Genomic DNA, 12,514 nt, shown 5'->3' on the forward strand with positions numbered 1-12,514 from the left:
AGAGGTCCTAGTTCAGTCTCCTGTGCTGGAGAGAAGCCCTGAGATGGGGGTAGGACGTGGTGTCTGTTACTTGTCTGCTCCCCTCTGGGCAGGTCAGGGCGTCTGGGCTGTCAGGTGTCTTCTCCCTCTGTGCAGAGGACGTACTCAAGCCTGCAATTTCTCTTCTGTGAAAGGTCGAAGCCGCAGGCTCCACCCCAGCTTGCTGATAACCACACAGCTGCCCTGGCCTCCAAGTGGGGAGAGGCTGATAATATGGTGCTGAGATAATGTGGATGATCCTCTGCAGCCCAGAGATGCTGCTGCTGCTGCAGCCACAACTGTGAGGGTAACAGGTCTGAGGCAGAGATTTCCAGGTTGGGCTGCAGTCAGAGACTCTGTCCTGCAGTGGTCCCTGGAGGATGGTGCAGGACAGTCTGTTACCTTCAGTCAGTGACCATGAAGGAAGGCCTGCCTGTGCATCTTATCCCATTCTCCAATCCACCCACGGATGTTCTGGAACCGACTTTAGCCCACTCAACACCCGCCTTCCAATCCTTGAGTTGGCCAACAGACACCTAATCCCCTTCTCGCCACAGATACTACCAAAACCTGGAAGAGAGAATCTGGGGCCAACTCAACCTCCTCGGGGAACAAGGGGCCCACTGTTGCTCTCTGAGCTTCAGGTTTTCCAAGATGTTGGAAAGTGGGAAGACTTTAGGATAAAGAAATATTATGTGAAATACGACTTCCAATATATGACACTGTCTCTGAAGGTGACAAGTAGCCAGGGGGCCCAGGAGAGAACCCTAGAGACAGGAACACACCTGCTCCTTATCCAGTGGGGGTGGGAGGTGATCAGGACCCTGGGGCTGAGAGAGGGGGCACCGATGTGGAGGTTACCCCCAGGATCACACTCTGGGATCTGAGTGTTTCTCTCCTCTCCAGCTTGTACCAGATACCCCACCACCTTCATCTGAAGTGCAACCATCTTGGAGCCTAAATAGCACTATGTCAGCTGCTTGTGTAAGAGGATGCTTCTCCCTCCTACTGGGTCCCAAGCCCCCCGCCCCATTCCTAAGTACCTACCCATATGGTAGGGTCAAGGTCATGAGCTCAGCCCTGCTTGCCTGGTGAGCTTCCTAGGGGGTGGTGGGTCTATGGATAGACTCATTGGAGGAGTTCAGCCCAAAGACAAAAAATTATGTGATTTTTCAGGCCTGATCACAGGCAAATAGAAAGGCTTTTCCTGGCTGTCCTCATGGGGAAGCTGTCCTCCACGCACTCTTGACTCTCCAGGAGCTGGACTGCTGGGACCTGCTTCTCCAGTGCATATGATTTTGCACAAGCCCAGAAGGCAGGACTTAGGGGCTCTTGTCCTTCCTTGTTGTCTTACTTGGGCAAACTCCTTGCCTGCCTGAGCTTCACGGTCCATCTGTCACATGCAGAAATGGGCCGTAGGTGATCTTAAATGGGGAGTCACAGTTGACTCTGTGGTCTGAAGTTTCCTTTTCTGAGCTTGTGGCCCTTGGTTCTTGCCACAGTCTTCCTGTCTAAGCTTCCTCTGCCCTCCTATATCTGAAACTTTCTCTTCTCTCTCTGAGAGGGACCCCAGAAGGCAGGCTGTCCCAGGGCATGAGGACAGGATGTCGTGGCAGCTGCTGCTGTTGCTGCCTGTGCTGTGGGGAGGTGAGTGGTCAAGGGGAGGAGGGAACCCCACTCTGGGGAGGCCCTGGAGCTTCAGGCTGAGTTTCTCTTTCTCCCAGTGCCCACAGTTCAGGGTCAGAGCTACCCGCTGGAGCCACCTATGTCCCTGACAGTGCAGGAGGGCCTGTGTGTCGTCGTGCCCTGCAAATTTTCCTATCCGTGGATGACCCTTGGAACGCTCTACATGTTTTGGATCCGGAAAGGGGTGGATAGAAACCATGATTCTTTGGTGGCTACAAACAAACCAAACCAGAAGCTGAACGAGAGCACCCAGGGCCGGTTCTTCCTCCTCGGAAACACCCAGGCCCGGAACTGCTCCATGAGCATCAGAGACGTCAACCTGGGGGACAGCGGGACTTACTTCTTTCGTACGGAGGACTCCATTAGGGAATACCCATATCTAGATAAGACGTTCTCTCTGAATGTGACAGGTATGGTGGGGGCCCAGGGAAAAGCCCCAGAGGGTGGGGCACTGGAAATAGAATAATGAAGGTTCTGTTCTTCCTGAGGTTAGGATGGGGTGGAGATAGTCATGAAAAGACCCTGGGCAGGCTGAAAACACGCTGAGGGGACCCAACCTCCTCTCTCTCCTCTCCAGCCCTGATCCACAGGCCACACATCCATATCTCGGGGTCCCTGGGGTCCGGCCGACCCAGAAACCTTACCTGCTCTGTGCCCTGGGCCTGTGAGCAGGGCACTCCCCCCATCTTCTCTTGGACATCAGCTGCCCTCATCTCTCTCGGACCCAGGACCCTCCTTTCATCAGTTCTTACCCTTACCCCACGGCCCCAGGACAATGGCACCAACCTCACCTGTCAGGTGAAGTTCCCTGCAGCTGGTGTGACTGTGGAAATGACCATCCAGCTCAACGTCACCTGTGAGTGCTGGGCCAGGACACCCGGATCCCTGAGGGGGTGGAGCCAGGGCAGAGCTGGGGCAGGGCTTGATGCTGGGGTCCTGCTAGTCCTACAGGAAAGGATCCTCCTTTATCTGTTTCCATGGGTCCTGGGGGGAAAGGCCCAATGCCCACCCATCCATCGCCATGGATGTTGAGGCTGCTACATCCTTCTGTCCCAGATGCTCCGCAGAACATGGCCATCAGCATCTCCCAAGGAAACAGCACAGGTAGGAAAGAACCTCTTCTCTCCAGAGCTGGGATGGATGTAGGGTCTAGCTGGATCTAGAGCTCCAATTGGCCGGGGACCAAGTGAGAGAAAAGTGAGAAGCCAGCTACTGATGTCAGAGGTGGGGTGAGCACAAGGGGAAAGCCCCCAGATACCCCAGCTCCCTGAAGTTAACCTTTTGCTCACCCCAGAAAGATACTTTTCTCTGGCCAAATCCAACAGAAGCTATCGCATCCCTCTAGGTTCACCCTCCTTTCTGATGTTTCACCCCCTCCTTCTTCTGCAGACCCCTCATGACCCATCAACTGTTCACTATTTCCCTGTCCTGAGCCCTCTGTCCTCCATCTGCCTGACACTCTGAGCAGCTCCAGGGAAGTCGTCTGGACGTCTTCTGAAGGCCTGATGCCCGGTCCCCTCTTGTCCCCTCCTCAAAATTAGTGTGGAGTGAGATTTCCCCTTCGCGCACTCCATCTCTCTCTGTCTTTGTCTCTTTCTCTGCATTTCTCTTCCCAAAGCCTTCAAGATCCTGCATAACACGTCTACTCTTCCCATCCTGGAGGGCCAGGCTGTGCGGCTGCTCTGTGTTGCTGACAGCAACCCCCCTGCAGAGCTGAGCTGGTTCCGGGGATCCCCAGCCCTCAACGCCACCCCCATCTCCACCAGCGCTGTCCTGGAGCTGCCTCACACGGGGAGTGCAGGAGACTTCACCTGCCTCGCTCGGCACGCGCTGGGCTCCCAAAATGTCTCTGTGAGCCTCTCCACAGTCTGTGAGTGTGGGGACCCCTGGGGCAGGAAAGCTGGGTCCTGGGGAGGGGAGCGGCACTGCTGACCTTCTCATCCCTCCCCACAGACCCCCCACAGCTGCTGGGACCCTCCTGCTCCTGGGAGGACGAGGGTCTGCACTGTGGCTGCTCATCCCGAGCCCAGCCAGCCCCCTCCCTGCGCTGGCGGCTGGGGGAGCGTCTGCTGGAGGGGAACAGTAGCAACGCCTCCTTCATCATCACCTCCAGCTCCTCCGGGCCCTGGGCCAAGAGCTCCTTGAGTCTCAGCTGGGGGCCCAGCTCTGGCCTCAGACTCAGCTGTGAGGCCACGAATGTCCATGGGGCCCAGAGCGCCAGTGTCCTGCTGCTGCCAGGTCAGAGGTCACCGAGGGGTGACGCCTGGGGAGTGAGGACCCCGGAACCTTGTTTTAGTTTCCTATGGCTGCGCTAACAAAGTACCTCAGACAGGAGGTTAAACAATGGAGATTTATCATGTCACTGTTCTGGAGGCCAGAAGCCTGTGATCAAGGGGTCAGCAGGGCTGGTTCCCTCTGAGGCTGTGAGACTCTGTTCCAGACCTCTCCCTCAGCTTCTGCTGGTTTGCTGGCAATCGTTGGAGTTCCTTGCCATGTAGAAACATCACCCCAATCTCCATTTTTCAAGGTTTTCTCCCTGTCTGTTTGTAAATTTCCTGTTTTTAATGAGGACACAAGTTATATTGGATCAGGTCAAGCTAATGACCTCATTTTACCATTACCGCTGTAAAGATCCTGTCTCCAAATAAGGTCATATTCTGAGGTCTGGGGCAGGGGATACAGTGAGGGGCGTGGATTTCAAATATGAATTTTGAGGGGGAAAGAGTTTAACCCATAACAGCTCCAGAGAGATGGAGCTTGGAGGAGAGGAGCCCCAAGACCTGGACCGGAGTGGCTGAGGGTGTAAGTTCCTTAGTCCTGTGGCCAGGAGAGGGGCTGGTCCAGGGTCTACAGGACAATGGAATGCAGAGCGACTGAGTCCTGTTTGAGGACTGGGTACACTCAGGGAACAGACAGAGGGAGAAGTGTACTGGGGTTCGAGTAAACACTAAAGTCAAATTATCTACAGGTAAACCAGAACCCAGGGCCAGGGTGTTCCTGGGAGCAGTTGGGGGAGCTGGCATCATGGCCCTGCTTTCTCTCTGCCTTTTTCTCATCTTCAGGTGAGAGTGGGCTCCAGGGACAGAGGGAGAGGCTTGGGGTGAGAAGGGAATAAGGTCTCAGAATCTCAAGAAACCTGAGCTGGAGGAACTGGACTGGTTGGAAAGCCAGGAGCCGGGGAAGGGAGGCTGAGCAGTGGTGGCATGAATCAGCCTGTAACCAACAGGGCCAAACATGCAGTCTTTTCCCAGCTCTTGGTCCAGCTCTTGGGTTGGGGGAGCACCTGGAGAGAGGCCCCACCTCCTCCTACCTCATTCAGCACTTCCATCGTCTTTACAGGGAGTAGAGGGTGGCCTGCCTACTCCGGGCCCTAAATAACCAGGCTGAAATGCCCGGGGCTGTTCCCTTAGAGTGAAGACCTGCAGGAAGAAGGCAGGCCAGCCAGTGCAGAGGGCGGACGACATGAATCCAGTCGAGGGCTCAGGCTCCGGGGTGAGTGAAGGAAGATGAGCTCCATTTAACATTATCCCTGGTGGATGCCTCTTGGGAATGGCCCTGGGGCATTTCCATATTTACATCCAACACTCCCAGAGTTCCACATGCTGTGGTCATTTTAAATTATCGACTCACCTGCTCTGATGGTTCTGTTTCTGATGGGGTAAGTATAGAGTTCAATTGGTTTGTCGGGGGTATTTATGACTCATAATCTTATTATCACTTTCCCCTGGAAATGTTAGCCTTTCCTTCTGTTGTTGATTACTGGAGAAGAGTAATGGCCCAAACCTAGTGTGTGTCAGATCCATTGGGTACAGGAAGGATGGTGGACACGGGCTTTGGAGTAGAGACCCCCGAGCACCCCAAAGTCACAATTCATCACCCCATTTTGCACTTTTCAAATCTACCGGCAAGTTTATTTAATATTCAATACTGAATCTATGGAAGCATCCTTTACATAGAATAAAATGCACCCATTTTAAGTGTAAGTTACATGAATTTTGACAAATGTGTACACCCTGTAACCATGTCCCCAATCAAGATGAGGGACATTACCATCACTCCCAAAATTCCCCTGTTCCCCTTCCCAGTCAACCCCCTCTTCCCAGCAATCACTGATTTCTGTCGCTAAAGATTAGTTTTATCCATTCTGGAAATTCATAGAAATGGAACCTGCAACATGTACTCTATATAGCTGGTTCTATCACTACCTCAAAGATATAAAAGTCCTAAACAGGTATGCCCCCAATAACAGAGCATCATCCATCACAAGAAATGAACCAAAACTGACAGGACTGCAAAGAGAAATAGACACACCTACAATCATAGTTGATTATTTCAAAACTCCTTTCGCCATAACTAGTAGAACGAGGAGACAGACAATCATTTTTTTAAATTCAGTTTACTTAGTTCCCTGTCCTGTTTCTCCTTGGTCCATCTTGGGAATGGAGTCCTCAGGGTGTGCTAAGCCCCCATCAGGAATCCTGGGGATGGAATCATGGATGCCAGGAATCAGGATGTATCTTTTCCATTACTTTGCTTTCAAAGTTTCAGTGAACTTTTTTTAATGACTGTCTCTTGTAGTCAGTCGAGCCCAGTGGTTCAAAGCTCTGGAGCCAGACTGCCTACATCTAAGCCTCCTTTCCCTACTGACGAGCTGTGTGACCCTGGACAAATGATATGCCCTCTCTGATGTCTCTTTATTTTCTGTGACATGGACATCTGAGGCCACCCTGTGTCACTGAGTTGTGAGGAGTACTTAAAACAGTACCTGGGAGACACTGAGCACAGTGCTCATTACCACATATCAGAGCCCTTCCCTTCTCCAGTGAGTGAGTCCCAAGGGTGGTTTGTGGTTGTTGTCTTCTTCCCTGTTGCATCCCCAGGACCTAGAGGAATGCCTGACTCATAACTCACAGCAGGTACTCAATAAATATTTCCGGAATAAATCACTGAATAAAGGTCTTGCTGGAAACCATTTTCTATTAAAATCTCTGTCTCTGTCTTTTGATGGGTGAGTTTCATCCATATGCAAATACTGTAGCCATGATTACTCACAGACACGATTCTTTCTTTCCCGTGTTTTGGCTGCAGTAGATTAGCACAGCTGATCCGTCGTTGACTTTCATCTTGCCTTCGCCCACTCTGGGCAGCCTTCTCTCTCTCTTCTATTTCCTCTTCAATAGCAAAGCCCTTTCCTCCTGATCTGAGAACTGTTTGTCTTTGCCTCTCTGAGCTGCTGTTTGAGGGTTTCTGTTTCATGGGTCTGCAGCCTGAAGGTGCTGTGGGCAGGAAGCAGAGAGGGGCGAGGTGTCTGGTGGCATCTTTCCTGCAGGACCTGGTATCTCTTCCATCTTCTAGGGCCTGTCTGGAAACTGGGTGTGCCCCCTGCCCCTGCTTTATATTTAAAAATATCTCCTGTCTCAAATTGAGAACTTGAAATGTATTTGGTGTCTATTTGTTTAGTAACTGCTTCTCCCAGGAAACCATCACCTGTATGGTGTCAGGGGCTGGGTCTGCTTTCTTCATTACTGTACACACAGCACCTGGCACACGGCCCCAACAGAGGATGGCGCTATAGCGAGAAAGAGCTGGGTGTGAGTCCTTGCTCAGGGGTGCATGTATGGAGACGTGTGTCTTCAGGGCAATGCGTGTAATCTCTCTTAGCGTTAGTTTTACTGTTTGTAAGCTAAACATTACAATAGTCTCTACTACACACATCTTTTTTTAGAATACAATGCATTTAATATAAACACCCACTAAGGATTGGAAAATCTTAACAATCTTAATTATAAACTATTTTTGAATAAATGAACGGGTAAATAATCAGAGTTCCATCTGCCACAATCACATTCTGGTCTTGGCTGCCCTCTCCCAGACCCTGTTGCCTGGCTCTGAATCCATTCTCTTCCTTCCATTCAGGTGCATCAGCACCAGGTCAGGACAGACTCCCCCTCAGATGACCCAGCCACTGCCGGGGCGAACCCCATCTCAAGAGAGGAACAGGAGCTCAACTATGCTTTCCTCAGATTTCACAAACCTCAGGGACAAAAAGGCACCAACACCGAGTACGCAGAGATCAAGACACACAAGTGAGGATTTATTTTCTCATAATTCTGGAGGCTGAAAGTCAGATCCACAAGTCAGCAGGGCTGGTTCCTTCTGAGGCCTCTCTCCTGGGCTTGCAGACAGCTGTGTCCTCCGTGTGGCTTCATATGGTCTTTCTTCTGTTTGTGTCTGTGTCCTAACTTCCTCTTCTGATAAAGGTACAGGGTGTATTGGATTAGGGCACACCCTAATGACCTCATTTTGACTGAATTACTTCTTTAAAGACCCTGTCTCCAAATAAAGTCTCATCCTAAGGTTCTGGGGCTTAGGATTTCAACTTATTAATTTTATGATTTTTCTGCCCATAGCACTCAGCCTTTAACTATTTTAAAATTAATGCCATTCTTGGCATTGGTATGAATCCCTGTTGTATGTGGAAAACCACAGGGATTGTGTTAGAAATAACTGAGTTTAAATCCACCTATGCCACTTACTGAGTGAGTCCCTTTAATCTCTCTGTGTTCACTTTGCTGTCCTGCAAAGCTGAGGAATCATCCCTTTAATCATATTATTGTGAAAGAGGAAAACAGACATAAAAAACAGCTAACAGAATCCTGACGGGAAGCCTTTTGTGAACTCTGAACCCAGGCTTGCGTCAGGACTTGTGGCTGTGTTAACAGAAAGTTTCTGCTCACAATTTCTCCTAAGACTTGGAGGGGCCAGTCCCAGAGGCCACAGAACTTTTTCCCTCAGATTGGAATGAGGCAAGAATGGCTACTCTTAGCACTGCTATCAAACTATATACCGTAGATCCCTCTCAGTGCAAGGAATGCAAGAAATAGAAATAAGAGCTCTCCAGGTCATAAAGCAAGAAGAAAAACAGATTATTCCCAGACAATATGATTGTGCCCTGGAAAATTTACAGTTATGCACAAAGAAGCTGCCAAAACCAATAAAAGAGTTTGGCAAAGTGTTAAGACACTCTTTCAAATTACAAACTTCCTTTGCAATGCTATGTATTAGCCAACGACAATGAGAAATTATTATTTTTTTCCTGCAGGGAAAGACTCACCCTGAGCTAACATATGTTGCCAATCTTCCTCTTTTTAAAATTTTTTTCCCTAAAGCCCCAGTGTGTGATTGTATATCCTAGTTGTAAGGCATTCCAGTTCTTCTATGTGAACTGCTGCCCCCACATGGCAACTGACTGACGGGTGGTGTGGTTCCTCTACCAGGAAGCAAACCCGGCCTGAGGAAGCAGTGAGCACCGAGCTTCAACCAGTAGGCCATCATGACCGGCTCTGAAGATTGTTTTTAAAGGCACAATTTACAGTACCTGAAGCTATGAAATAAATTGAATGAAATATATGTAAGTCCTGTACATTGTAAAAAATAAATATTTTTATTTATTTTAAATATTGCTTAGATAAATGAAAGAAGACCTAAATAAATGGAGGTATATGTCATGTTCATGGATTGGGAGACTCAATATTGTAGGATGGCAGTTTTCCCAAAGTGATGGATAAATTCAATGCAACCTCAAATTCTCAGTGAGAGGTTCTGTAGAAATTGACAAGCTAATTCTAAACTATGGAAAGAAAAGCAAACAACTAGAGTTTTCTAAGAAATCTTGAAAACTGGCAATTAATCCTTTGACGGGGACACTTCCAGTTCCTGTCCCATTGTCCCAGGGGTCCCACCTCTTCCTGCACAGCCACCAGTTACAAGAGACACACATCTCCGCCATATCCTGTAGCAGGTTCCTTTCTCCAACAACTCCAGAGGGCTCCCAGTGGGGGAGGATTCCCCACGTGGTGGTCCTCATTCCATGGCACCAAAACCCCCAGCAGAGGGGTCTGCATGGGCAAAGCCCCAGAGGCAGGGCAGAGCTTGTCATGTTCCAGAACCATGAGGGGAAGTGTAGCCAGGCAAGGGAACAGCTGTCCACAAGTCAGTCATGGAGGCCATGGGGTCACTATGGCAAAGTGGACACTTGTTCTCTCTCCTTTCCTTCTCCCTACAAGCACATCCCACAGGAAATCCCAGCTGTCCTCTTGAGAGCACACCGTGGTCCGGGCCCTCTGCCATCTTATGTGTGCTGCCCCACTGACTCCTCATGACCTCCCACCTTCAGAGTCCTGGTCACATCCCTTCTGCCAATTCCATCTAGATTTCTATTCTCCTGCTGCCTTGTCCAGCTCCCCACTTTCAGGAAGGACACTCTTGTCCTGGTCTGTCAAATTCACCTCGCTGTCTCATCTCAGAAGAGAGTAGGATTTATCCCTGTATGTTTGGAGAAATGAAGGACAGGGTAAGTGACTGAAAGACCACCTCCCCGTATTTGCAAGAAACATAACTGAAACTGAAGGATGACAAAGGTGGAAATGACAAGATGTCAACAGACAGACCATGGAAGAACTAAACGGGAGAGAACTGGTGTCACTGTCTTAACATCAGATGAGTGAGTTCTGGAGGCAAAGAGTGTTAGGAATGGGCACTTCATAAAAGCCAAAGGTTTAGTCCCCGCTCCCGAAATATAAAATTCTAAACCTGTATACGTCTACAATGGAGTCTCAAAACACACATAGTCACGGAATTACAGCACCTGTCACGGGGAGCTCCAGGTGCTGAGACACTCATTGTCTCCCCACTGGACAGTGACTTTTGGAGCAGCCTCAGGGCTGCTTTGTGACCTCATGAGCAGAGAGGTGTTGTCTACCATGTAGACGCTGAGGGAGGAAGGACAGTTGACCCCCTCACACCCCAGCCTCCCCCATCTCCCACATCCTTACATCCCAGCCCTGGACTGTCCTCCATAGACACCTACAGCCTGTGACTCAGAGGATCTGACCACAAGCCACCCAATTTCACTTCACAGAAGATGCCCCTGAGAGGAGGGGCATCAAGAGGGAGGCAGGAGATGTGGCTCAGGCCCTGTGTGGGGTGTGGATTTGGGTGAGGGTCTCATCCTCCCTGGTCCAGGGCCCCAGGAGTGGATCTGGTTGGTGGCTGGTTGACTCCAATGTTGTCCCGGTGATGACAAGTGTCTGGGGTGAAGTTCCTCCTCTGAGGAGGGCCACTGTTCTGACTTCACCCTCAGTTTCCTGTTGGAACCTCCTCTAAATCTTGAAACTTTTACTTCCTTAGAGAGAACCTTGAGAAACAGATTTTCTCGGCACACCTGGTGCATCCAACCCCAGACATGTTGCTGTTGCTGCTGCTGCTGCTATTGGCCCTGCTCTGGTGGAGGAAGGGGGCTGAGGGCAAGAGGGAGCCCAGGAAGCATTACCCACTGCAGGTGCAGGGGTCAGTGATGAGGCAGGATGGCTTGTGTGTTTTCCTGTCCTGCTCGTTCTCCTACCCCTGGAATGTCTGGGTTATCTTTATACTGGCTCACGGCTACTCGTTCCGGGAAGGGATCAATCCAGACCAGGATGTTCCAGTGGCCACAAACAACCCAGATCATGAATTGCAGAATGAGACCCAGCGCTGATTCCACCTTCTTTGGGACCTCCATCTTTGCAACTGCTCCCTGGACATCAGAGATGTTGGGAGGAGGGACAACGGTTCATACTTTTTTCAAGTAGAGAGAGGAATTATAAAATGGAGTTAGATATCTAACCATCTCATGTACACATGATGGGTAAGTTTTGGCACCAGGAGATGCCACAGGGGGAGGACACGGGGGTCCTTGGGCTGAACTCGGATCGGACTCTCCATCCTTGGAAAGGGTTGGGGTACTGTGTGTTGGGGCTCAGAGGGAGGAGCAGGACCAAAGTTTGAGGCTTCTCTCAGGCCCGAACCTCGAACCCTCCCTCCTGATCCACATGTCTCCCTGTCTCCTCACCAACTTTGACCCGAGTGACCAACATTTCCATCCCAGGGACCCTGAATTGTGGCTGCCCCAGGAACTTCACTTACTCTGTGCCCTGGGCCTGTGAGTGGGAGACACCTCTCATCTTCTCCTGGATGGGAGCCTCTGTCTCCACCTCATTCACTCCTCGCTGTTCACCTTCATCTGAGCCCCAGGACCATGGCACCAGCCTCACCTGTCAGGTGACCTTGCCTGGGGATAGAGTGACCACGACAAGGACCATCTACCTCAACGTGTCCTGTGAGTGCTATACCAGGACACACGAGTCCCTGATGGGGTCTCGTGGGCAGTAGGGATGGGAGGTCAGGGCCTTGGATGCTGGTGTTGGGTCCCAGCATCCAGGCTGGGAGGGGGTCAGGAGGACGCTCACCTCCACACTTCCCCCACCTATGCAGCTCCTGGGGAAAACGATCAATGTCCAGCCAGCCTCCACCACTGATGCAAGAAAACCATGTCTTTCTGTCCCAGACTCTCCACAGACTTGATCTTCACCATCTTCCCAGGAAACAGCACAGGTGAGACATGGCTGGGCTGCCGGGAGCTTGGCCTCTTCCAGCTCAGGGCAGGACCAGGTCCCTGCCTCACCCTGGACTCACCCCAGTGACCAGAGGCCCTCTTGTGTGTGAACCCAGTGGTCCCTCCCATCCTCAGCCCCCATGGCCTCTGTGAGCAGCTGTCCCCGTTGACTCCTCAGTCCCCTCAGACTTCTCCACCCACCTCGGCTCCACAAGGAGAACAGGGCGACATTCACAGTGCAGAGCTCACCTCTCGAGACCCCTTATCACCCGTCTACTGACGATTTCTCCAACCTCATCTTTTAATTTTCTTTAACAACTGTTTATTTAAGGATTTTCTAGCACGTAATATATTCACATGGTCAAAAATTCAAAATGC

General features: G+C 50.7%; 1 protein-coding gene across 4 annotated transcripts; it reads left to right on the forward strand.

The window, feature by feature from the left end:
- Nucleotides 1–1,488: 1,488 nt before the first annotated feature.
- On the forward strand, nt 1,489–9,162 carry LOC139039671 (sialic acid-binding Ig-like lectin 6). 4 transcript variants are annotated; one of them, XM_070498838.1, is made up of 10 exons: nt 1,491–1,665; nt 1,743–2,114; nt 2,282–2,559; nt 2,727–2,808; nt 3,323–3,574; nt 3,658–3,942; nt 4,673–4,766; nt 5,115–5,196; nt 7,621–7,790; nt 8,982–9,162. In XM_070498838.1, the coding sequence occupies exons 1-10, from the start codon at nt 1,623–1,625 to the stop codon at nt 9,049–9,051; spliced, it is 1,728 nt and encodes a 575-aa protein (XP_070354939.1). In that variant the 5' UTR covers nt 1,491–1,622; the 3' UTR covers nt 9,052–9,162. The 4 variants fall into 4 exon arrangements, with proteins under 4 accessions (XP_070354941.1, XP_070354939.1, XP_014682923.3 ...); XM_014827437.3 differs by having other exon boundaries at nt 1,492–1,665; nt 2,282–2,560; nt 2,761–2,808; XM_070498839.1 differs by lacking the exon at nt 2,727–2,808 and having other exon boundaries at nt 1,492–1,665; nt 2,282–2,560.
- The last annotated feature ends 3,352 nt before the right edge of the window (nt 9,163–12,514 follow it).

This window comes from Equus asinus, chromosome 26 (assembly GCF_041296235.1).
Source record: "Equus asinus isolate D_3611 breed Donkey chromosome 26, EquAss-T2T_v2, whole genome shotgun sequence".
Taxonomy (NCBI): domain Eukaryota; kingdom Metazoa; phylum Chordata; class Mammalia; order Perissodactyla; family Equidae; genus Equus; species Equus asinus.